General features: G+C 40.0%; 1 protein-coding gene across 11 annotated transcripts in view; it reads right to left on the bottom strand.

The window, feature by feature from the left end:
• Positions 1-1,634: 1,634 nt before the first annotated feature.
• The window catches only part of PDPK1 (3-phosphoinositide dependent protein kinase 1), a 148,448-nt gene continuing 123,122 nt past the window's right edge, over positions 1,635-26,960 (bottom strand). For 10 of the 11 annotated variants that reach the window (XM_039493310.1, XM_039493308.1, XM_039493306.1 and 7 more), the window contains 3 exons: positions 19,541-19,666; positions 15,065-15,123; positions 1,635-8,392 (listed from right to left, as the gene is read on the bottom strand). In XM_039493310.1, the coding sequence (XP_039349244.1) occupies positions 15,079-15,123; positions 19,541-19,666 (171 nt within the window). In that variant the 3' untranslated portion in view covers positions 1,635-8,392; positions 15,065-15,078. The remainder of the gene's footprint in view (positions 8,393-15,064; positions 15,124-19,540; positions 19,667-26,960) is intronic. The other variant, XM_039493302.1, reaches the window with a different exon arrangement.

Raw genomic sequence — 26,960 nt, 5'->3', positions numbered from 1 at the left:
GAACCCAGGACTATAACTGAGAGAGCATCCATATTATTTAACTCATAATTGATATAATTCAAAGTAAAATTTCACAGCGTGGTCTGTTCTAAGACTAAAAATGCAGGAGGGGAGTCAGAAAAAGGAACCGGGACCTGTTCCGCCCAGTTTCAAACCGGTGACATTTCATGTGTTAGGTGAACATCTATATCATGTCTATATCTATGGCCTTCCTGCTCACAAAGCGTCATGCCCCGCCCAAGGCTGACACAACACGGAATGCATGTGACACAGTGATCTGGCTTGGGCAGGAAAACTAGCGAGGCATGATACTTTTTGCCGTTAAGCAAACACAGCAATTCTTTCCTGGCCTCAACCACTGAATGCTTCCATGCATTACACTGTGCCCTATCAGTGTGGGAGGACTGCATGAGCTTGGAAAACATGTCATCATGAGTGCGTTTTTTTTGCCTTTTAATCTGCTATAACCTCAGGGATGGAGATGATGGGGGAGCGTAGAAACATTCTAGGGGAACTGCATGGTCACCTGTGCTGCTGAGTTCGCCACGCTGGCCAAACAGGAAATGAAATTCAAAAGTTCCCGGGGCTTTTCCTATGTACCTGGCTAGTGCATCTGAGTTCAAAGTGCTGTCCAGAGCGGTCACAATGGAGCACTCTGGGATAGCTCCTGGAGACCAATACTGTTGAATTGCGTCCACACTACCCCAAATTCGACCCAGTGATGTCGATTTCCAGCGCTAATCCCTTTGTCAGGGGAGGAGTACAGAAATAGATTTTAAGAGCCCTTTAAGTCCAGAAACGGCTTCATCGTGTGGACAGGTGCAGGGTTAAATCCATGTAAAAATCCTGCTAAATTCGACCTAAACTCGTAGTGTAGACCAGGGCTAAAGGTTAGAAGGGTGACAGCGACAGCAGCAGCAGCACTTCCTCCGCCGAGCAAGGAAGGAATCTAATAATTCCCACAAGAAACTACTTAGGTGCTTAAGCTGCCTGACATCAGATGTCTGGTTCCCATTTGAGGATTGCAAAACAGAGCTAGGCCCCTCCCTGCAACCTGTATTTAGGCACTTATCTGCAGGGATAGGGTTCTGCACACACCCCTCGTCAGTCTCTCCCATTGGCTATTTCAGGTGGTTCCTAAAATAGGCTGGCTTCGTGGATTACAGTATAAGGTGCTTATCTCTCCCCATTCAGTGTATAGGAGCATAGGGCACGTAACTAAGTTTTGTGGATCGCAGGGTTGTTCCTGGGATTTTCTAAGCACCTAAAAGTTAGGCAGTGAAACGCTTGGTGCAACAGCTCCCTCCCTTTTTGGATCTTGGATTGTGTTCACCCTCCCTTCCACCCCACGTCTTGATATACGTTTTCCAACAGTACATGCATTACAGGAGAAGATTATACCCACTATAGTAGTTAGCAGCAAGTTTTTTTAACCTGACAGTGAATAAAACAAGTTTCTTATGTCCCCAATGACTACTAAAAGGGTATTGATAGCCTTTAGTGACCAAAAATTTTCATGGCAGTGTAGAAGCCATAGAAAACTGTGTCAGTAGTATAAACTCTGGGGTTACCAGCTATGATATACCAGCAGTCACAGGAGTTTGGGAAAAAGATTTCAAACATCAGACAATATCTTAAAAGGGAAAAACAGGTTTATTTCATGCATTTTACAATAGTGTTACGAAAAGGAGGTTAAAAATACCCATTCATGTTTTAGTTGTATATTTGTTCTAAAAATGATGGGTAACGGCATCTACCTTAAAACAAGTTGGGAAGCCCTACTAGAGGTTTATCCAGGGAACTTTCTGGATTCAGCTCCATGTCAATTTCTATGCTAATCATCTTGGCTCATGCAAAAGCATTAAAGCCATATCAGAATTCAAACTTTGCTGCAATAAGAACACTTCAGAGATAATGAACTGGCACAAAAGGAAACTGTTATTGCTAATCCACTATCCAGGAAATAAAACATTGCAAGTATGTCCTCCTGGGCCCTAACACAAACAGCTGATGCACAACTTACTGTCAGACCACCAATAAAACTGGTGAATTGGGTAAAGGAGACCTGGACAGCCCATTGGAAATGAAGATGTTCAAACCCAGGTTCAAATCGGGCTCAAGTCAGCAGTGGCTGAAAGTAGTTGCCCTCTGATATCTGTTCAGTGATATAAAGAAAATGGTTCTGTGGTCTTGATTCAGTTCCTAGTAGTCAGGTTGGCACTATTTGGCCTATAGTGCATAGGCACTTGCTCTTTCCTGGCAAACACACATGGGCCAAGTGTACTTTAGGTTAAGTGCGCACAAGCTTGGGAGGGGGGGGGGGGAATCTGCAAATGGAGCATGAGCCAGGCACACAAATACATCAGCCACTAGATTCCAGAAAGCCAAGCCTTGGAGATGGGACCATTGTTAAGGTGGGTCAAAATTTAAGCTCGGCCTTCAGTCCTTTAACTTCTGAGGGAGAGCACTGTCTACACAAGTGTTACAGTAAAAGCGTGAAATCACCCAGAAGTAATAAGGTAGCTTTCTACGCTATAATGTAGATTTCTCTCTCTCCATGGCAGTCAATGTAACTATCACTAATATCCTAATAAGAGCCCTTCGAATATTCATTGACAGCTACATTTGCAACAGCGTTACTGAGTTTTACAAGACTGTATTCCTTGTTAGACTTGGCTAAAGTAAAGGGAAGCTAAACTGCAATGGAATAACCAATGACTATTTCCTGAGCAAGGAGAACCTTCCCAAAGTCTCCTTATTCCCAGTTTTATTAACAGAAGCTGTTAAGTTTCAATATTTACACAAGAGAGTGACAGCTGATTGTGCCATCTTCTGCACTTGCAGTCCTACCAAGATGGAGGCTGGAGTGTAACAAAAATTAAAGAGCTGCTATTTGTGATTGGCTCATAATGTTTCTAATATGGATGTTCAGAGTTTGTAAGATATTAGAAAAATGCAATAGCTGGTCTTTAAAAATATTTATGCACATTTAACTGGAACTTCAAATTAGCCCTGGGAGGTGTATTAGCCCTTAGCATGTCTGAATTCAAAACGCTGAGAATTCCTTCTGTCTGTGATAGTTACCTTAGGCAAACTGAACAATAAAGTGTGGAAGATTTAGCCCTTTAAAGCATCTATTTGGCAATAAGCCTTTAAAGACAGTTGCCTTTCGCAGTCTCTAATGTGCCACAAGGACTCCTCGATTTTTTTTACGATACTACCAGTTACCTTCCAAGGGAGTTTGGAGAGTCTCCTGAACATTTAAGTGAATACTGATGGGATTCTCTGTTCCTGAGTCACCTATTTTACATACACAGATCTAACTGGGATCCTGAGATGGTCCCTAAAGCAGGAAACAGATGCAATATAAAATGTACAAAAACAAACAGGGAGCAACTTCAGGACTTACATATTTCAAAATTGCTTTCTGTTAGCAATGGGATGTTTTGAGCTGCTGGCCATCAGCAGTTGTAGTCCCAGGCTTCTGAGCCAACAAGGATGCTGCTGAAGAAAAGAAACTCTTTCCTAAGACCCCAGATGCAAGGGCTGACTGAAGAACAGCAGTAATTTGAAAGAGCTGCATTCACATCTCCTGGGAAGGGGAAGGTTTATGATATGGTGCAAATGAAATTCAAAGAGATTCTCAACCCCACCCTCCCTGAATGCCACCCAAACTGCTGGCTCTTTTGTTAGGTTTCTACTTGGAGGAAAAGGCCCATTTCTTAAGCCTTGTCTACACTGCCACTTGAAAGTGGCAGCGCTGTTAAGTGGCAGTGTAGACAGTGCACCAGCGCTGGGAGTTACTTCCCTCTTGGGAGTAGAGCTCTCTCCCAGCACTGGTGCTGCAAATACACAGCCACGTTAAAGCGTTGCCACGTGAAGACCCGTCCTAACATTCTTCCGCACTCCTCAGGAAGCTGTTCCCCCAAACACCAGACTGACTGGATTAAAGTGTACCACCCAGGTTCTGGACTATTAACTTCAGACAGAACGTGCTGTTGCTGTCCTTGCACCTCAAACTCATTGCAGGCTAGAATATAGCAGAGGTTCCCAACGAACCAGCATTCATTAGCTGGAGTAGAGTCCTACAGTGCTTCCCTGCACAAACAACACCTGTTTCCTCCCCCACCCCTGAAACAAGAAGCTCTGCAGCTTGAAGTGCAGCTCTGTCTCAAAACTGGCTATGTGAAAACACCGCCATATTACTCAACAGACCTGCTCTTTAGGTGTGATCAGAGTTAGATCTGTCAACTTTAGTGTCAAAATAAATCTTTACTTTTTTTTTTTCTTCTTACTTTTAGCCATGCAAAACCAACACAGCTACAGAAGGGGCTGGATTATATTTGACATTCATCAAAGGGCTTGTTTAGTAATTTTAAATGTTACACCTGTGCAAACCCATTGCTTGGAAAGGTACAGCGTAAGTGTCATTCAGGGAAGAATTTGAAAACAATGGAGTAGCACAGATGCAACTGCAGCTTAAGTCATCCACCAGAACCTTTAATTGGTGCTGAAATGAAAGATGGAAAGAGACCCGCTGGCTCTCAGAGCTCAGGGTGAATTTGCAGGAGGAGCAGACAAAGGTCTTCTTCTTACTTGTAAGTGGACTATGTTTGATACAGACTCACCAAGGATTGAGAAAAATTCCATAATGGCTCCCAGGTTTAACAGAGGAGCAGCAATTTAGGCTTTAAGTACAATCAATTTCAATTGGTTAAAATGGTTCATGGGACTACAATTAAACTTGGATTGAAGTATTGTTTGAAAAACAGCCAAAAGTGTTTGATTTACAATTATTTCCCCTGAAGCCAGAAATTGGTCATTACAAAATCCAATACCAATAGTTTCACTTTTTTCCTGATTTAAGTCTACAGTGGTTTCTGTGGTAATACTTAAATGTTACAAATTTAAACTTACTGTGTTTTTAAAAGGTTTGTAAAACTTCTGGGTCTCATTTAAAACGGTTTAAAGAATCCCAGTGAAAATCAGTCTAATTCTCTACTTAAGTCATCTGTTGGGTCCGTGTATATAGCTCCAAATGATTGATACACTTAGATGGAGAATGTTTGTACACCTGTTAGGTCAGGAAATTGGGCCTTCCATAAAATGGTAATAACTGACTCAAGAAAGATAAATTGCCCCTTGTATGAAAAGCTGATCTAGGGTACCCTCATTTTTCTGCTATAACCTACCCATGCTCATGATTTAAAATCTAGGGCTGTAATACTGTTTCATCTATTGATAAAGTAGCTTACAAAGAGTCTGACCTGACCGTCCTGTCTACCTAGTGTAGCTAACCTTATTCTAAGTTACCAGATTTCAATACAAAAAGAAACCAGATTTTAGTAAAGGGAAACTCCTGGGGCTTTAGGAAAAGAATCTGATAGTACAGTAGAACCTCAGAGTTACAAACTGACCAGTCAACCACACTCCTCATTTGCCTCAATCAGGCATCAGCAGAGACAAAAAACAAAGCAAAACAAGACAGTACATTACTGTGTTAAATGTAAACTATTATAAAGGGAAGGTTTAAAAAAAGATTTGATAGGTAAAGATACTGTCCTTGTGCTTGTTTCATTTAAATTAAGATGGATAAAAGTAGCATTTTCCATCTGCATAATAAAGTTTCAAAGCTGTATTAAGTCAATGTTCAGTTGTAAACTTTTGAAAGAACCATTATGTTTTGTTCAGAGTTATGTACATTTCAGTTATGAACAACCTCCATTCCCAATGTTTTCTTAACTCTGAGGTTCTACTGTACATGCACCTAAGTGAATGTCTCAGATGTTCAAGAAATATGAAATTAATAAGGGTAAGAGCAAGAACAGAAGATTAGTTGACAAGGTCTGCTACAGCAGCTTGCAAAATTATTTACCAGATATTTGCCTAATAATTTATTATTTTTTTGCTGAAGAGAGAGACAAAAGCTCTGTGAGGTATCAGAGAAAGTGCAAAATGTTAATGATTCAAACTCTTCCCCAAAATAATTTTTGCTACTACAAGGGACAATGTAAACCAGGGTGCAGATAATCACACCAAAAAAAAAAAAAAAGGAAATTATACCATAAAATATTCCAGTGAAAATGCCACTCTCTAAAAGTGGTCCCTTTTCATATATATCCTCCAAGTTGTTTCAATTTTCTCAGTTTCTTACTCATTGTTTTGCTTCTGCAATCCTTAAGGATCTCAGGTAGTTTATGAAAATCAAATCTTCTGCCTTCTTTTGTTTAACAGAAGACAACAGACAAAAATGCAGATTTTGGAATGATATCAATATATATTTTTAATTATTATAAGGCATTAAAAGCCATTTAATCCAATGCTGAATTTACTCTGTAGAGCCCAGCAGAAAATAGGAAGCTTTAAAGGCCACAATTCCATGAGCCATGGAACCTGAAGAACATGGGTTGTGTCAAGCTGCTTAAACACAGTGACTTTTCCAGCAAAGGAAATGCTTTAGTACGCATTTTAAGAAAAACAACCGCTATGCTTATCTTTAGATACACAAGATTATCTGTTACTATTTAGGGGAAATTTATCAGCCTCAAGTTAATGCCTAAAACATGGATGCCTACAAAAAAAAAAGTATAAAAGTATAAACATTTCCCCCTACAGAATAATTACATTTTAGTAAATTCAGTTAGGTCCTAACATCTTAAAAAAAGACAAAACACATTAATGTGGTATTGTGGAGGGGCCAGCAGCTTCCTGTGCAGACTGTATCCAAGTGGCAAAATGCTTTACAAACTCTCTCAAGCATTAGATGCATGACAAAACATTTAGCCCACTGCATAACATGCTTTCTAGAAATGGTTTTACAAATTGTTTATGCCAAACTTATCAATGTACAATAAGTCTTAAAAAATCTAGGTAGACCCAAGACACTTGAGAAACTGGTTTTCACGTGGAGGATTACACATTTTACTGGTAGAGGATATGGTATATGTAAAAATTCTAAAGTTATTTAATGAAACAGTTTTAAATGCTTTTAGAATTCCAGACCGTCTTGGACAATCCGGTTTAAACTCCCATCCACTGCTCCACCTAGAGCTATGTAAGCCAATGAAGCTTCAAGAATCGAGAGTTTTACTTTTTTACAATCAATTTAGTTAAATCTATTTCAAAGAGTCATGCTACTGGTTTTGTTTAAAACACAATGCACTAAAAAGCTCCAGTCTTGTGTGTTAACATTTACCACAGGCCTGTCCTAATGCAGCCGTGTGAAAATGTTTTCAGGCAGCATTCTTAGAAACATCATAAAGAACTGCATAGTTGAAACAATGTAGAGAGATGGACTGTAAACATCCTGAAAATTCAAAGCAATTAATTCAGATTTTTAATTGGGTGAACTTGTGTTTGCTCTTAGGGTAACTTTAAACCCATTCACCGAGATCAAAATCTAACACTATCCAGCCATGTAGCTACACAAACTCCAGCTCTTAAAATACCCAACAAAATCCAAGAGGAGCTTGACACTTGTAGGCATTTCTAAAATGTACAACATTTGGTTAGCAACAAACATTTCAAAAGAGACAAAATGTTCAGTTGTGACAATAATTTAAGAAATTTTGATTTTCCTTTCAAACATTTGGCTAAGACTGGAGCTTAACTTTTGCAGGAGGAAGTTATTTTGACAGCAGAAACATTAGAGATGACTCAGACAAAAGACATTTTCTCCAAGTTTAGTATTCCCTTTGACTATTAAAATAAGCCATCAACCCAGTCAGTATTTTACACCTATTCTTTATGGGAATCTTTTGTCTGGGGTGTAACTTTTTACAAGGTAGTTTCACTTGATCTTCTACTCCATTCTTACCTAATAGAAAATGTGTCACTGAGCCATAAGGAATGTGCAGTATAAGATAGTAAACCGGGGTTGTCATTGATTCCAAAACCAACTATGTAGGCCCAAATATTTGCATTTATGGGCTGTAATATATATGTAGCACCAAATACAGTGTCCTTTAACTGTTTGCAATTATTAATACCCAAATCATTTCAAACTGATCAACACTGGATCACCCAGCACCAGATGTAAGTGCTACATGTCTCAGAGGAAAATATGAGTGCATGATTGTTTCTTTTTATGTGACCAATATAATTCAGCCCATGAGAGAGTACAACCATGCACTAGAACCAAGATTAACACCTCTCTCACATCATCTCTTCCCATTCAATAATCTTGCGATGTTTTCAGCCAGCAAATTCAGTCTATACCAGCTTATAGGCATAAATGGTTCAATCCAGATCAATAGAAAATTATCTAAAGCAGATTTCTTCCTCTCACAGCCAAGCCTCTTCAATGTGATAATTCACTGCATCTTGGAATAAAAGAAATATTCTTCAGTGTTCAATATGGTCTTCACATCCTGGAACCTCGCTCTTGCAAAATCTGAAAGAGACAGTTAAAAATTACACACATGAAAATTTCCCAATATCAGACCTAAAGCCGGGGGGGGGCAGAGAGTAAAAGAAATCACCGTATTTCAATCAGGTGATAAAGCCCAAAGGGCTGGCTTAAGGACTTTCCTGAAGCTGATGCCTTAATATAGAAAAACAGAGAACAGGCTATACATCACTTACTACATTTCATTAACACACCTGTACAATAGCTCACCATTAGTGTATTTGAGTCACACTAATAAGAGGAAAGAGACTATTTAATATTGTAAGGGGGCAGTAAGAGTAGAGATCAATCAGACAAATGAGTGCAATTGGTCATCGATAAAGTTCACAGCACACAGACAAAACACAGAGTTCCTAAAAGTCACAAGAAGTTAAAGAGGGAGCTGCAGGGATAATAGGTGTATAGGTTAGCCAGTGTCTCTGATCCTAGCAGCAAGGCTGCCTAGTTTGTGCGTTACCAGGGAAAATGGAGAATTGCCTTTTTCAAACTTGGGATTTTTTAAACTGTACTTGCTTTAGTAACATCTCCTGTGCTCTCCCTTGTTTTACATATGACCTGTGTCACTTAGAGTAGCAACGAAATGTGCATAAGTAGCACAAGACGTGCCAAGGAAATCTTGGCAGGGACAAGATTATAGTGTGAAAAAACAAGCGGTGTTTGAAGGTCAGGAGTATAAAAGCTTGTATGGGCTAGATCAACTCCTATACAGAGTAGGCTGATCCATTAACCCTACAGTATCTGCCCTGACCTCTTAAAGCAGTCCTCCTCAGTGTTGGTTATATGGTAAATACAAACAGCCAGATTCTTGACCCCATGGGCAGGGCTGCCCAGAGGATTCAGGGGGCCTGGGGCAAAGCAATTTTGAGGGCCCCTTCCATTAAAAAAGTTGCAATATTATAGAATATAGCCCTGCCCATGGGACTATTTGTACACTACTAATACGTGAAAGCTATTAGCTTGATGTATTAAGTTAATGTTTTAGATATATCTTCATGTTTGATCAATAGTATTTAATAGATTTTCATGCAATATATTGGCTTGCATAATTTCTCTTGCATCTGTGAAGAGTCACAGTCCATATGCAAACCTTTCTTTTGGTGGGATGGGCCACTTTGTGGAGTTCACTTTTCCACGTATTATCCTGCCCAATACTGTTATGCTTTGTGAAACAGAAGACAGACAATTAGGAGATACGGTGTTTTTTGAAGCATATTGGTTAAATTTTATAAGGAAGTGAGTTCAATTCAGTGGACAGAGATGTTCAGAATCACACTTTCACAGGATTCATGTGCCCCATCCCATTGCAATTGAGTGACCTGATGTTTGTCAGAGGAGATTACACTGAATTGGAGACCTATTCTGCCCTTAGGACACCATTATATAACCAGCCTATAATCCAGATAAAGTGGCCCAAGCTTGTGGACATGAACCCTAAATGCGTAACAACTCCCTACCATTTTGTAGAACGCATCTCAAAAGACAGAAATCCTGTTTGAAGGATTCTACTCTCCTGCAGTGAAGAGTTAAAAGAGCCAAAAAGGGATGTACTCATTTTGCCAAGAAAAGCCCATTTGCTACAGTATTCACTGCAGAAATCACATTCTGAAAATTGGTACTTAAACTCAATTCTCTTCAGAAAATATTTTAAAGTATTTGCCTCTGAAGTATCCACGGTCTTTTCTTGGCATCTGCTCACCACTTTTCCTCTGCTCCCTCTGGTGGTTTTGGCTTTCCTGTTGCCACCCTCTTCACCTCAACCCCATAGTATGGGCTCTAAATTCTTGTATGATGGTATCCAAGCACCTTAGATTAGCATCTGAGGTTACTAGCCTCAGTTTTTTCATATAATAGGTGATTAATAATGATGAGCTCAGTTATGATGGTGATTAGCACCACATGGAAGCCTACAAATAAACTAAGGAGGAAGTCTTGATAGTAGTCAGACAATAAACTAAGCAAAGCTTTAAATTTGCCAGCGACAAGTACAGAGCACTGTTTGCTGGTCAGTGAAATTAGCACTACCTGACACTTTGCTCTTTTGGCCTGTGGCTGCCTTCATGGGGCTGAAAAGACTTTCTGATCCAATCATGAGGAGAAGGTATATGACAGACATGGCACATTCCCCGGCAGAGGCAGCCACTGGTGTGATGCAGAAGTTCCTTCTCTGGTACTTGCAATGGAATAGAATGTTTAAACCATGAACATCTTACACTGATACTCAGTAGAACCTTCCCTCCTAAAGAATTTCACAGGCCTTTACAATACATATACAAACACCCTCCATACTTGCAGGGTAGAACATGGCAGCTGCTTAATAGGGCACAGAAGCGCCGTACTAATGAATATACCAAAAAACTTGACGTTTAAACTTACAGATGAATTTCATATTGCAAGTAATTAACTTTTCTAGTTTCAAAACCAGCCAACAATGGATAAGCCTTTCACATCAATTACAGCCAATTAGGATATAGTCTTTCCTGATGTATATAATACTTTGGGATCTTCAAGGACTACAATTACTGAGACCCCTCAGTTGTATGATTTCTCCTAAAAAAGGTAACTTCAGAGGCAGAGTGCTCTCTAGCACTACAGTGGAGATCTTGGTTAAGGAATGAGTTAGGGTCTGTCTACGCTGCAATTAAAAGCCCATATCGGGCTTGTGCCAGCTGACTCAGGCTAAGGGGCTGTTTAATTGTGATGTAGCCGTTTGGGCTGTAGCCCGGGCTCTAGGACTCTGCGAGGTGCCTGAATGTCTACATCGCAGTTAAACAGCCCCTTAGCCCAAGCCCACACCAGCCTACACTGACATACCCTTGGAGGGAAAAGTGCCATCTATGGACTCACCAATAGTACTTCCTGCAGCACCTGGATTTTACTTTGTGGTTGGAAGATTCCTATTCACGCTGTATACTGTTCCTGCTTAGGTTTGATAGCAGATGAGATCACAGCTAGTATTACTATGAAGTTCCCATGAAAGGTTTTCTAGATGGAGTATGAAAAGTTTCAAAGTATGTACTGAAAACAAATGCTACATATTTCAGCGTTAAGAAAATGTACCACTTCTGCTTCTAGTTAATTAAAAGCATTCTATAAGAAACTGCATGGCAAACACAAGTGTATTCAGTGAGTAAAAGTCAGGCCTTGAAAATTTACTTGACAACTGCTAGTAAAGGGATTTGCCATGGTAAAAAATACATGTGCTAGTATGCCTGCTGCAACTTAAAGTTAGAGGAACAGTTAAGTACTATAACTGCAATATTATCAATCAACATTTATTATATATATTGCAACAGCACCCGTGTATGGTGTTTTCCAAAACACAGAAGAGGGCACTCCTTACTCTGAACAGAATACAATCAAGTTAACTATCAAACTTTAAAAGCATGCCTCTTACTACTAGGGCTGGTCAACTGGCAGGAAAAAGACATTGGCTATGTTATTCAATACATTCCACCATATGATAATCACCAAGCAGAATGTGACCACCATGACTGAATACCACAAAGAAAACGATCAGCTGAATAAGTTATTTGATGAACCCCAGTGGGTTAGATGACACACACAGAATCCACCTAAAGATGTGGTGCTGAACTGATTAACTAATTGAGTTTAACATCACACATTTAGTTAAACCTGCATATGCAGACTTGTATGAGATTCAACATGGTTCATCTCGGTTTAGCTTGCACCTGTAGAGTCCTAGAGTTCAGGCAAGGAAGGGAGCACCGGATGATCTAGTCAGACCACTGACAGCACCGAGCTCCTGCACACTAAACCCAAACCCAGATGTATGTATTACATCCCACAAGAAACTAAGCTATTATGATGTGCCACAGGGAGATAATAGGAGTGAGTTGCATGTCACTTGTAACTTTAGCACAACATTTAATTCTGTGTAAAGCAGATCACAATCAACAGCACACGCATACTCCCTCACCCTTTCCTTGCTTTTGGTTAGGGATTTTCCTACATGGCTTCACTTCACTTTCTCTTTCCTGTAACAGAGCATGGTCATGTTTCTCAAGCTATCTTCAAAGTGTTTCCTCTATACCTTCCCTCATTCTCCATCTCTTAACCTCTCGTTCTCTTCACTGTGAGCTCTACCTCCTGCCCTGTACATTTTGGTTTCTTTTCTTCCATATACCCCACAAATATGTAAAAGCAGCAAAGAATCCTGTGGCACCTTATAGACTAACAGATGTTTTGGAGCATGAGCTTTCGTGGGTGAATACCCACTTCGTCGGATGCAAGTAGTGGAAATTTCCAGGGGCAGGTATATATAAGCAAGCAAGAAGCAAGCTAGAGATAACGAGGTTAGTTCAATCAGGGAGAATGAGGCCCTCTTCTAGCAGCTGAGGTGTGAAAAACCAAGAGAGGAGAAACTGGTTCTGTAGTTGGCAAGCCATTCACAGTCTTTGTTTAATCCTGAGCTGATGGTGTCAAATTTGCAGATGAACTGAAGCTCACCAGTTTCTCTTTGAAGTCTGGTCCTGAAGTTTTTTTGCTGCAGGATTGCCACCTTAAGATCTGCTATTGTGTGGCCAGGGAGATTGAAGTGTTCTCCTACAGGTTTTTGTATATTGCCATTCCTAATATCTGATTTGTGTCCATTTATCCTTTTCCGTAGAGACTGTCCAGTTTGGCCGATGTACATAGCAGAGGGGCATTGCTGGCATACGATGGCGTATATTACATTGGTGGACGTGCAGGTGAATGAACCGGTGATGGTGTGGCTGTTCTGGTTAGGTCCTGTGATGGTGTTGCTGGTGTAGATATGTGGGCAGAGTTGGCATCGAGGTTTGTTGCATGGATAGGTTCCTGAGCTAGAGTTACTATGGTGCGGTCTGCAGTTACTGGTGAGAATATGCTTCAGGTTGGCAGGTTGTCTGTGGGCGAGGACTGGCCTGCCACCCAAGGCGTGTGAAAGTGTGGGATCATTGTCCAGGATGGGTTGTAGATCCCTGATGATGCGTTGGAGGGGTTTTAGCTGGTGTGTCTTTCATATTTTATGTGCACACACTGTACTTCTCTTTCCTAGCTTATGCCATCAACCTCCCACTCTTTCCCTATGGTCATTCATTTGCCCTCCCACCCCCTCACAAAAAGCTATGGACATTTTACAAGGTGGCCATTACCCAGAGAATTAATTCCACAGACCTATATGAGATAAGGGGCAGGGGGTAGAGGGGGAACTGTCCAGAGCAACAACCTGGTGAGAAAGCAACTGCTTCTCCCAGGCCAATCTGTTTGGCTAGAGGAAGGTGTTGGGATAAGGGTGCTATCCCTGGACTCTGCTCATTGGCTTAATTTTCATACTAGCCTCTGGCTAGTAGCTGCCAATACATTTGAATGCCTCCTATCCCTAACCATGGCAGGGAAGTAAAATATATTTGGTTCTTATTTTCATTGCTGCCCACAGGATTCTGAACAGGAGTAAGAACTGACAGATGCTGGTCACTATTCACTGTGCCACGTAGGGAAACTCTGAGCTGCCTGCTTGTAGAGTCCCTGAGTTTATACTCATGTGATATATGAAAGTTTCTTACTGACCATAAGGACAAATCATTTAATTTAAAAAAAAAAGAAAGCTTAGATTTTGCACAAGTACGCAACCTTCCCCATGCATGCTTTTCAAACATTTTATTACCGAACGATAAATTTATCTTTTCCAACCCATATGCAAGCAGCACTGAAGTAATTTGTAAAAAGGCTGCCTTTCCAAAGGTACAGGTAAGAAAGGATTTGGAGTATAATCCTATAAGATGCTGAATACCATCAGATTCCAGTGACTTCACCTGGGCTTTTCAGTATGGAGTCCTGATGAGCAGCAAGTAACGGATATAAGCAACAGCAGACTTAAAATAGAAATGATTGTCAACAAAAACATTAATTATTCTCCATGCACTGCTTCAAGCATTGTGAGGTTACTCCTTGGTAAATCATCATCATAATTTGAATTTCAATAGCACTGTCCATTTAGGTACCTCTAAGCACTTTACACTCAGTAAATTAGGACTTGGCCTCTCCCCAGTGAGGTTTTTTCCATTTTAGACCTGTGGAAACTGGAGCACAGAAGTTAAGTGACTTGTCTATATTCATACAGAGGGACTGAGGCAGAGTGGAGAAAAGAATGCAGACCTGCAATCTCCCTACATTGTGCTTTAATAGGACCATCCTTGGCTAACATACTTCAGATGGACAAGACTCTTAATATGTTGCCAAATCAGACATTTACCGAAGATTTTATTAGCTGCCATTATACACAAAATGTATGACAAGAGAAAAAATAGGCCATGTAACAAAAACACAGAACCATTTCGGTCTAAAAATGTTTCCCACTAGAATCTGTATAAAGCATTTCCCCTCTCTCAGAATAGCTTTAAAAGGACTGATAATGCCAGTGTTACTTATGTAAAAAGACATAAGAACCAGTACAGGTCTTGTCATGTCATCACCATCTGTGCAACAGATTATACTATAAAGTCTATTACCATTTCTACCACTGTGATTTTCACCTGACACTAGGAATAAAGGCAACTATGACTATAGAACAAATACACCACTAGGACTAGCCAGAGGATGGTACTGGTGAGGGGTAGGTGGTAGATGGGGCAGAGGAAAGCGTGTGGGTGAAGTCCTAGGGCAGCTAATGCTCACCATGACATTTACACTTAATCTGAGTCATTCATATCGTAATCCGTCTCTTCATCCTCGCTCTGAATGGCATGCAGCAAGTGTAAAGAAAGGGAGGGAAAAGAAAAGATTGCAAGTGAGTCAGAGCCAATGCAAAGTACAATCCACTTACACTTGAGGTATGTGAGGCTATTTTACTTTAACCAAATTCTTCATAAGGCAATAAGATACCGGACAATTTAAAAGGAGGAGCATTATAAATAGCAGGAAAATTAGTTTTCCCCACTGTCCCAGGTATCAGCAGATTACTGCTAATGGTTCCATTCAGTTCAGCATTCACTTGACACAATGAAAGGGAACACTATGTAATGAGACAGCTGATGCTACATATGGTATCTGAAACTTGTGAAATCTGCAACTGGCTCCATGTGTCTGTGGACTGTTAACACCTGGAAACTTAGCTTTGGAGGCAGACATCAGGAGGCACATTGGGTCACCCCCTACTAACAGAGCACCTCAAGAAAGTGGGCAGGGAAACCAAGTGGATTTGGGAATGGAGAGCTCAGAGAAACACTAGCTGCCCCACAAGTGCTCTGCTTACCAATCAATGCCACTGAAACAGTTTAAGTAATTGGCTCAAAGGGGTTAGTTTACTCCTCCTAGCTACATTAAAACGTTACACGTCCATTCCAGCTATCAATAATAAGACTCAGAGAAAGGCAATGGCTGAGTGGCATTGCTTCCTCAAACCACACAAGCTGGTAGGTATACTGTTTAGGCTGAGCCTATGCAGTGGTGATGTAGCTATGTTCATCCCAGGATACTAGAGAGACAAGATGGGTGAGGTAATATCTTTAATGGACCTACTTCTGTTGGTGAAAGACATAAGCTTTCGAGTTTACACAGAGCTCTTCTTCAGGTTGTGACTGTTATTGTTCTACTGAACTTGGGCCATTTTAAGTTTTACTTAAAACAGAAGTTGAAGAGTTTAGTAAACTACAATTAGAATCTGCAGAAGCCAGAATCAAAATGAGCTTGAACAGAAGTCCAAATCAGCAGCGAAATGGCAAAAAAATGAATACACAGTTCAGAAAGGAATCTAAATACTTTACAGACCACTCATGCCCACAGTCCTTGGAAGCCTGACTAAGGTAAGGCTATTATCCTTACTAATTCCCCATGATGTAGTCCAAGTCCTGGGCTATGTACATTCAGCGTAGGCCTTATTTTGGGAAGGTTCCTGTATGGACTTTGCAAACACAAGGAGGAGAGGTTAGTTGCATTTGAGGGGTGTTCTGAAACAGATGGCCTTTCAGAATGCTCAGAGAGTTGTTTCTTCCAAAGTAGGAAATAATTACAAAGCAGGGTACATGCTAAGTTCAGTTCATGGGAAATATCTCATAACGTAAGATTCAAGAGTCAGTATACATACTTATCACTGTGTAATGTGTCTCATAGAGGAATACATTTTAAGTTATTTTACAGCTGTAATTCACATGGCAGCAAAATCTTCACTTACCAGACTTCAAACAATGGCAGTGAAGTTCACCAGTGTATTGCTCAATATTACTAGCATGTCACTTTTGGAGAAAGTCAACAATGTAGAATACATGTCACTAGGGAAACTTTTAGTACCTTTGGAAAAACTACTTTCAAGTTTTAGTTGCTATTGTTTCTTGTTCTATCTTATTTAGGCAAATTGTGTCCTCCATGAAGAGAATAAAAAAAAACCCACCAGAAAAAGAAAGAAAAATTAGAAAAGCCAGATCATCTGGGGCTGCTCCCAACATGTTTTTTTCTGGTTTGTAAACCCACCACTATTAATAAAGATTCTGGTAATCTGGTGGGTAATGCAGAATTAAATACAACGGCCCTTTCATATCTGTACTGACAGAAGTTTTTTTTAGATGTCATGACACAAGGGTTCTTGTGCTTTCCCCTTCACAGCAGCATGGATCAGAGCCACCTAAACATTTGTCAATATGTAATTCTGGGTGACCTTCATTATCATTTCAATGGAATAACAAGTTGTTGAAGGTTAAATCAGACACAGTTTAACAGATTATGAATTTGGGCTAAACTGGCTTGAAAGATCCATCTGTCAAGAGGACAGACCCCAAGAAACAGTTCTGACTCAACATTCTAGTACCTTCCAATCCAAAAGGATTTAAAAAAACCAAACCAAAACAAAAACCCCACAACCCTCCCACCCACAAATACTTTGTTAACAGTACGTATATTAAAAGGAAACTTCAAAAAGCTCCCCACTTGCACCTGTCCGCAGCCCCTACCCCACTACTCACATCCTGTTCCCTGACATGCCCTTTAGTTTAGAACTCCCTGTCCAACAGTTGCACCAACAGGCAAGTTTATGTAGTTATGATTCCAATAAATTCTCTCTCTAAACTTATTCCTGCATTTTGATGTTAGCCCAAGTCTAGTAAAGACAACTCTCCCATCCCAACCCCCCACTGGCCAATGCATAGTGGAACAAAACTCTGCTAATTTCTGGGGATTTTTTCACTCACTTTCCTTTCAAAATGACTTTACCTGGTAGCAGAGAGAGCTTCCAACTGTGTATTTTCAGCCAAGCAACAGGACTATGCTTGCTCTTGTTTTTTAATTAACTCTTACTGTTCTAATCTCATGCTACTTCCCACTGTTCTCATTCTTTCTAGTACACCATTTCCTTCTGTGCATCAAGATTCTGGATGAGCATTTGAGAGACAGCAGTGTTCTTCAGAGGTCCTCTACCAAGCCTGTGAATTTCACTGCAGAGAGTATAAATGCTGGCATCTCTCCAATGTCTGAATGACCAAGAGCTGCCCTGTACTTCTTTTGGACTAGTCCCTCCTCTTTAGACCCCAGCACTGTTTGGTTTGGTATTCTACACATTTTCTATTAGCCGAGCATCCAGTCAAACTCTGGGTCCTTCTGAAGCAGAGTCACTGAAGTCCCTTGTAAAGATTTGCATTATGGTCAGGAATTCCAGTTTTTGCTTTATTATTTTTATCTTGGTGGTGCACATATCCCAGCCCTGAAGAGCTTACAAACTAAAACAAGCAAATGATGAACAGTGAGGGATAAGGATGCAATTAAAATATACACACATATTGCTTAAATACCACACCAACATATAACTTATCAGCTTTTCCATTTCTTTCAGGCAGCATGAGGTCAGTGGGCTTACACATGCATTCAGGGAGAGTGATCCATATGTAGGATTTTACAGTTTTACAATGTTCACTTTTTATTTTTAGCGATATTAACTTCTTATAGGGTTTAAAATAAGTTTATCTGAATTGCGATAAAATACATTTCAGCAGAAATTAGCCATTTCACTAACAATGAAACAAAAAAAGTTTTAAAATATTCAAAAGTTTTATGAAATAAGTCTCATTACTTGTACCTTACATACCCACTGTGGGTATCCACACACAAAAATGCTGCTTTCTAAACTGCTGCTGTGCCCAACCAAGAAATGAGCTGTGAACATCATGAAAAGCAGTAGTAACCAGAAGCAGACAGTAGTTTACAATAAACAATGTGAGCAGGATACATCTGCCTTGGAAGTTCCAGATCAGTCTTAGGGGGCTTTTTTCAGTGTTTATTTTTTAAAGCTGACTCTTGAAAAGTTGTGCTAAGTTTTACTTTGGCTGTTTTCAATTTAAACCAGTAAAAATGATAAATGAATGGCAAACTTTTTTGTATAAAGATGACTAGTTTTATACTAACCAATTATTAGTGTTTCCACCTCCCCACCAACCATGGTGTAAAATGTACAGTGCACATTGAGGGGAGGAACAGTGCAATTCATTTTCCATTTGGTCAGGACCAACTATGAGTCAGTCATGTCACACACTGTCTTCCCTAGTTATTATTCCTGAAAATCAACAGATTACACAAGCAAGATCTCATGCCTATAACGTCTGTCAATTCGGTCATGCAGAAGAGCGAGATTTAGACGGAACCCTGAAAGCTGCAAGCTAGCACAATACATTACAAGTCCCTTGACTTGATCTAATGGGAAGACTTTTATAGCTTATTGCATATATGACAATACTTTTCAGACAGAATATGTCATTCACATTCCTGGTTGTGAAAATTCTGTATCCTGACTCAGATAAGCACGGAAAACATCCATCATCTGTACTGGTGGCAGAATCAAAGTCTATCTACTGTCTGATAACCCAAATATGCATATTCTCAAAAGGAGGCACTCACTAAGAAGTCAGATAAGAGCATGGGAGTCATGGAGAATACTAAGTAGCACATTTAAAGTTCTTGTTTTGTAATGTGTGAGAGTCATACTGAGAATTAGAGTTACTTTAACTGGTACAGTTTATATTCTCATGCACAATGAAAGGGAACCATTACCGACCTTGAGGAGAGATGGCAAGCAGATTACACACTATGCTCAACCTTCTTTTGAATAATAGCTGAGTCTAATTGCTTTGACTGATACCTTTCATTTCCTCCCTCCCATGCCCAGCATCTTACCTTTGCTTTTTCACTGGGCTCGCTGGTTGTGCCATAGGGGGTATTATGCAGCTCCTTCGAGACAACACACAGAAATTCAGCCTGATCTTCATTTCCATAGTTATAGGAAGAACCAATATTGACCAACTGAAAGAGAAGAGAAAGGCTTAGGGGTATTTCTGCACAAAACAATTGGTATCAATTTTCCTCAACTTTGGCTTTAACACTCCATAAGGTGTTGGCTGTATTTTGAGCAAGAGCTCCCACATGAATGCAAACAGATGCCAACTTCTGATGTCAGGGTTAATGTAGCTGTTCCACTTAAAGGTCTATGAGTCTACTAGTGTAAGGGTGGTACTGCTAATAGTACCCTGAGTGCTTAGGCAAAATCTTAAAGGGGCAATCAATGGGGAGAAACCGCCTGCTCCTACTGCATTCCTGACACCTGAACCCTCCCCCCTTTCCTCGAAAAGTTTCTTTAAAAAAAAATCTGCATGTGGCATGATAGTATGGGTGGGATTTAGACAAGCAAGGAACTGCATGCAGAGAGCACTCTGCCTTGAAGAGACACCTTATATTTTACTCAAAGACTCACCCTATGCTTCTATTTGGAATTTATAGAGGTATTTAGAGCAGAAGGCAAAAGTTAGCATTTGACTGAAAAAACAAGACAAACAGAATGGTGGGACTCGAGGACCAACTTTCCAAATTCAAATGTATTGTTACAGGGAAAGTTGGTTAAGGAAGCATTACAAGTGAAAGTTATATGCTTGAAATGAAATGTTGCTTATTCATAAACTGCTAGAAGCCTTAAAACTGAACGAGGACAATTTATCTCAAAGTGCAGTCTGCTCTGATGGTGACAGTTGCATAGTCCAGAAGAAAATATCTAAGGTCAAAGGATTTACTCAGCAAGCCTTAACCAGCTGTTGAATCAAATCAGATGCAGGAATTTTTTTTGCAAAGTACATTTCTAAATTACAGATAATGGACATGTGTGGTACTGTTATGCAGCTACTGCTGACAAAAATAAGACCAGCAAAACTGTCTGATGCACAGACCCTCTATATCAGGGGTGGGCAAACTTTTTAGCCCGAGGGCCACATCTGGTATGGAAATTGTATGGCAGGCCATGAATAATCATGAAATTGGGGGTTGGTGTGTGGGAGGGGATGAGGGCTCCAGCTGGGGGTGTGCGCTCTGGGGTGAGGCCAGAAATGAGGAGCTCAGGGTGTGGGAGAGGCCTGCGGGCTGGGGCAGGGGATTGGGGTGCGGGCTCTGGCTGGGCATGCGGGCTCTGGGGTGGGGCTGGGGATGAGGGTGCAGGAGGGTGTTCCAGGTTGAGACCAAGGGGTTTGGAGGGTGGGAGGGGGATCAAGGCTGGGGCAGGCTCCAGGCAGCGCTCACCTCAAGCAGCTCCCAGAAGCAGTGGCATGTCCCCCATCTGGCTCCTACATGGAGGCATGGCCAGGCAGCTCTGCGCACTGCCCCATCCACAGGTGCCACCCCTGTAACTCCCATTGGCTGCAGTCCCCAGCCAATGGGAGCTGTGGGGGCCGCACTTGGGGTGGAGGCAGTGTCTGGAGCCCCCTGGCTGCCCCTATGCACAGGGGCCAGAGTGGGGAACATTCCTTTTCCAATACATCTTTTTTTGAGATAGGGCAACACAGTATTCAAGAAGTGGACATACCATGGATTTATATAGAGACAGTATGATATTTTCTGTCTTATTATCTATTCCTTTCCTAATGAATCCCAACATTCAGTTAGCTATTTTGACTGCTGCTGCACATTGAGTGCATGTTTTCAGAGAACTATCCACAATGACTTCAAATTTTGCCTCCTCACTGTTTACACCTTTTTCCAGATAATTTATGAATATGTTGAATAGTACTGGTCCTAGTACAGACTCCTGGGAGAGACCACTATTCACCTCTCTCCATTCTGAAAGCTGACCATTTATTCCTACCTTTTGTTTCCTATCTTTTAAACCAGCTATTGATTCATGAGAGGACCTTCCCTCTTATCCCATGACAGATTACTTTGCTTAAGAGCCTTTGGTGAGGACCTTGTCAAAGGCTTTCTGAAAATCTAAGTATGAATTCTAGTAGATTGGTGAGGCATGATTTCCCTTTACGAAAACCATGTTGATGCTTCCACAACAAAGCATGTTCATCTGTCTCTCTGATAATTTTGTTCTTTGCTATAGTTTCAGCCAATTTGCCTGGTATTGAAGTTAGGCTTAATGGCCTGTAATTGCCGGGGTCGCTTCTAGAGTCTTTTTTAAAAATTGGTGTCACATTAACTATCCTCCAGTCATCTGATACAGAAGCTGACTTAAATGATAGGTTACATACCACAGTTAATAGTTCTGCAATTTAACATTTGAGTTCCTTCAGAACTCTTGGGTGAATACCATCCAGTCTTGGTGACTTATTACTGTTTACTTTCTCAATTTATTCCAAAACCTCCTTTAATAACACCTCAATCTGGGACAGTTTCTCAGATTTGTCACCTAAAAAGAATGGCTTAGGCTTGGGAATCTCCTTCACATCCTTAGCCGTGAAGACCAATGCAAAGAATTAATTTAGTTTCTCCACAATGGCCTTATCATCCTTGAATGCTTCTTTAGCATCTCGATCGTCTAGTGGCCCCACTGGTTGCTTAGCAGGCTTCCTGCTTCTGATGTGCTTAATTTTTTTTGCTGTTATTTTTGAGTCTTTGGCTAACTGTTCTTCAATTTCTTTTTTGGCCTTCCTAATTATATTTTTACACTTCACTTGCTAGAGTTTATGCTTCTTTCTGTTTTCCTCAATAGGATTTAACTTCCACTTTGTAAGGATGCCTTTTTGCCTCTAGCTGCTTCTTACTTTGCTGTTCAGCCATAGTGGCACTTTTTTGGTCCTCTTACTATGTTTTTTAATGTGGGGATACATTTAAATTGAGCCTCTATTATGGTGTCTTGAAAAAATGTTCATGCAACTTGCAGAGATTTCACTTTTGGCACCTTTTAATTTCTGTTCACCTAATGCCCTCATTTTTGTGTAGATCCCCTTTATGAAATTAAATGTTACCACGGTGGGCTGCTTTGGTGTTTTTTCCCTCCACAGGGATGTTAAATTTTATTACTTTATGGTTACTATTACCAAGCGATTCAGCTATATTCACTTCTTGGACCAGATCCTATGTGCCACTTAGGACTAAATGAAGAATGCCTTTCCTCTTGTGGGTTCCAGGACTAGCTATTCTAAGAAGTAGTCATTTAAGGTGTCAAGAAACTTTATCTCTGCATCCTGTCCTGAGGTAACATGTACCCAGTCAATATGGGGATAGTTGAAATCCCCCCATTATTATTGAGTTTTTTATTTTACAGCCTCTCCAAAGGTACAGTAGAAGGTCCTTTCCCACCTAGTGTGCATCCACTGAGAATTTTCAACATATCTCCCTTCATTGTTCAAGCACCAGAGGAGCTGCAGCAATTGCAAGAACAATGAAAGCATCAGTATAGAGCAGGTAGGAAACTGCAGCATAGACAAAACAATAGTCAAATATCTATGCCCTCCACCTGGTTGTAATTATTGTCAAAACACTAATGAGAAATGGCTTTCCCAGTTTTTGATCTCTCCTCCTAATCCCTGCCTTTCTGCATTTCTCCCCTCTGGAAATATAAGGGAGAGAAAAGTGGCATAGGAATGAACCCCCCCCCCCCAAAAAAAATCCCAGGAAAAAAATTAACAATTTTTATTAATTCAAAAAATTTATCTGAAAATACACAGCATTTTCCACCTAGTTATATAGTGCATTTTCTACACTAATATAATAATTGCTGGAGTGCCCCCGATACTGGGCTACACTAGCACTACACTGAACCAGTGCAGCTATGTTTTCCAGCACCGTTAAGATGCACTTGTGCAGATCACAAAGCACTGCACAATTTGGAGTGTTTGCTTAAGAGAGACCCTGGAGTGGAAAAGTACAGGTCAAGATTGCATTAGCAGTAATATGTGGAGAGCCCAAAACAGTAACAGTGGGAACCAGGTACAAGGTCAGAATTGAGATGTCATGGCAGAACATATCAAGCCAGAGCAGAAAAGTAATATTACAGCACTGCTAAAACCACTACTAGAATGCTGTGCCCAGTTCTGGTATCTACACTTAAAAAGGATGTTGAAAAATTGGAGGAGTTCAGAAAAAAGCTATAAGAACGATTTAAAGTCTGCAAAAAATTTGTTCCAATGACAAAGAAGTTCAATCTATTTAGCTTTTAAACAGAGATGACTTGACCAGAGATGACTTCATTTAGCACCTGCTTGGAGAGAAGAGATCTAATAGGAAAAGACAAACACAAGATCCCCAATGGCTAGAAGCTGAAGTTAGCTGAAGTCAAAATGAAAAATAATTTGCAAATGTTTAACCAGAGATGATTATTATTTACATTGCAGTAGTATGTGGGAGCCCCCGTCACAGAGCAGGGCTCCACTGTCCTGGGCACTGTACATACAAATCACAGACAGTCCATGCCTCAAGGAGCTTAACACTGAAGTATACAACAAAGGCCAACAAACAGATACAAGAAACAGATGGAGGAAGAACCAGCTAACAATGAAACAAAACTGTTCAGCATGGAAAGCAGTAGTCATAGCATACCAGATGCTTAATCATTGTCAATTTTCTTGTAGGCATCACTGTAGAGGAGAGTTAAAAAGAGAATTTAAGGATAACAATGAGATAGCTTTGAGAATGTTTATGGGGAGCTTTTCCCATTCCTGAAGGAGGCAGGGAGAAAGTACAAAGGTGCTCGTCTGAAAATTTTAACAAATGTCTGATGAAGACCAGTACTGCTGATGGAGGAAAGGTGGAGACAGATGTCCAATAATACATAAAAGATGATAGGCAGGACCTTAAAAGCAAAGATGAATAGTTTGTTTTTGATTAACCACTGGTCAGGATGTGGGAAATTTCTCATCACAGTGCCTTTAAATCAAGGTTGGATGTGTCTCAAAGATAAGCTGTAGCTCAACAGCAAGTTGTTGAACTTGATACAGGAATCCTCATCAGTGAATGAAATTTTATGGTCTGTATTATTAGGAGGTCAGACTAGATGATTATATTGCTCTTCTCTGGCCGTAAAATCTATGAATATGAATGTATGAAACTGTGTAATGGGATACCCCTAGACAGAGTTATCAGTCCTTCACTTTCATGAGCTGTATTATTTTCAAGATAAACAAATCCCCTTCCCATCTGAATGCCTAATTCAGAAGTCCAAATGGATTTTAAGAGCCAGTCTACAGTTTTTGTACTGCTACATAATTTTAGAAACTGACATAGTAAATGTACAGCTATAAACTGTACTGATAGATGTACCTTTACACTGGTATATCTAGGTCTGTCCACACTGGGGATTGTATTGCTTTAATTATATTGGTTTCTACACAACTATTGTTGTAGTGTACAAAAACCACGTCCAAACAAGTCCTTAGGAAAGTAAAAGAACCAAACTGATTAGGATCTTGACCTCTGATTAACAGTGGGATAGTAAGCACGTTAGTTTGAGGTTTCTGATGATGTTAACATTTCAACTCTCAGAAATCAATGTAAAGATGAACAGGAAGTTCACACCTCTCCATTCTGGCCTTCATTACAAATAATAAAACATGGATCCTCTCAGAGTTGTTTCAGACAGTCTGCAGACTCAGGCAGACAATGCATTAGTTTACATTCATTTCAAATTCTGAGGGTTATCTTTGCAAACCTAAGGCCTAGATAGCCTTTTTTTTTTTTTTAAATTAAAAATAACCTGAAATGCTGTGGCAATTTATGCAGCTATGTAATCTGATATACAGGGTTGTGGTCATAGCAAATGAAGCAGTTTAAGTTACAATGTAGCATAATTAGCAATGAATGGTTGTGTACTAGGGTAAAGAACCAAATCCTTCTCAACTGCTTACTTGTGAGGAAATATTGTAAAATGAAGCTACATTCTGGAAGATGTGTTTTGCATAGAGGAAAGCAGAGAGAATTTAGAAGAGTGAAATGATTGATTATTATTCTGTATTATCTCCATCTAGAATATATACAAACAAACACATATTATATATTTAATCATCAACATAAAAACAAGATGTTTCCAGCTCCTAGCACTGAATGCTTATCCACTCACTTGAAAAATAAGCAATATTTTTTTCCGGTTTGTACATCAACCACCAATATGAGGTTTTGGAGTCAAAACTCAGCTGGTTACTTCGTGGATGATAAATTCAAGTTGGAAGACTAAGAACAAATCATCAGTATAAAAGCATCCCTGAACACTTTAATGAAACTGTGTTCTGCTAAAGTTCATGGAATTAAAAATTTACATGATTTGACCTAAATATATGTATTTGCAATTATAGGAGAGGGGCTGTTGACTTAGAGGAAGAGAAGAAAATAAAAGTGATATCTGTTCCTAACATGTTTGCTAAGAAAATTCCCTGAATCAAAAGTCTGGACAGTTAAGTAGTGTTTACAGCTTTTTACAAGACGAACATTTATAATGTGTAATGAAGTGTCATGAGTATACAATAAAAGCTAGTCACGACAACTACACACAGAACTACCAAGTGCTGCACACCCAGGAAGAAAGCAGAATGATCTGAAAGCAGCAGAAATGCAAGGTGGCCATGCATATTGGTGTGAGGGTGAAAGGAATGGTATGACACACCTCACTGCAGCATTTCTGGAAGTGTCTCTCCTCCCCTTTTACTTCCCGTGACACTATCAGCAGAAACTCTGACTGCTGGGCCCGGCCACAGCCATACAGGGAACCTATACTGACAAGCTGCATCAATCAATCAGAGCAAAAAACAAAACAAAAAAACACCTTTGTAATGCTGAAGTATAACACTATCATCTGAACTGTACAAACAACAGATTGACTTCTGTGTATTCACTTGCTACTCAAACACAGTGTAATTATTTGTATTGTGCAACTATGAAAGCAACAGTCCCCAGAATAGAATCCTATGTAGTATATTTAAAATTCTTGCAGGTGGTTACAAAGCCAGTTATGATTTGAAGGCAAATGCCAATTTCTTATCAAAGTCTGAATGCAATAGGTCGGTAAACACTTACTGGATGTGGGGATAGAAAAGTTATGGGAGAAATTCTTATTACAAGGGAACAGCATTGGTAACCCAATATATATTCTTGAGGAAATGTATAAATACTTTATATTCTTTTTCCTTTTAACTTATAAGGATATGAGTCAATTTTAAAAAGGTTAATTTTACAAAGCACCAAGAAGGAACTCTTACACAGTGGGGCCAAGCTTGCTTCCATGAAGTCACTCAAAAATACTAGGCCCATAAATAGCAAGAATTTAATAATGCTGAAGTTCAGGATGTTTTCAGTTAAATTCTGTAGTTTCTCATTGGATGAATTGTCTTCATAATGTTCTGTA

This window comes from Mauremys reevesii, linkage group 10, assembly GCF_016161935.1.
Source record: "Mauremys reevesii isolate NIE-2019 linkage group 10, ASM1616193v1, whole genome shotgun sequence".
Taxonomy (NCBI): domain Eukaryota; kingdom Metazoa; phylum Chordata; order Testudines; family Geoemydidae; genus Mauremys; species Mauremys reevesii.
Note: the sequence above shows the minus strand (reverse complement) of the source record. Positions and strands in the feature narration are given on the sequence as shown.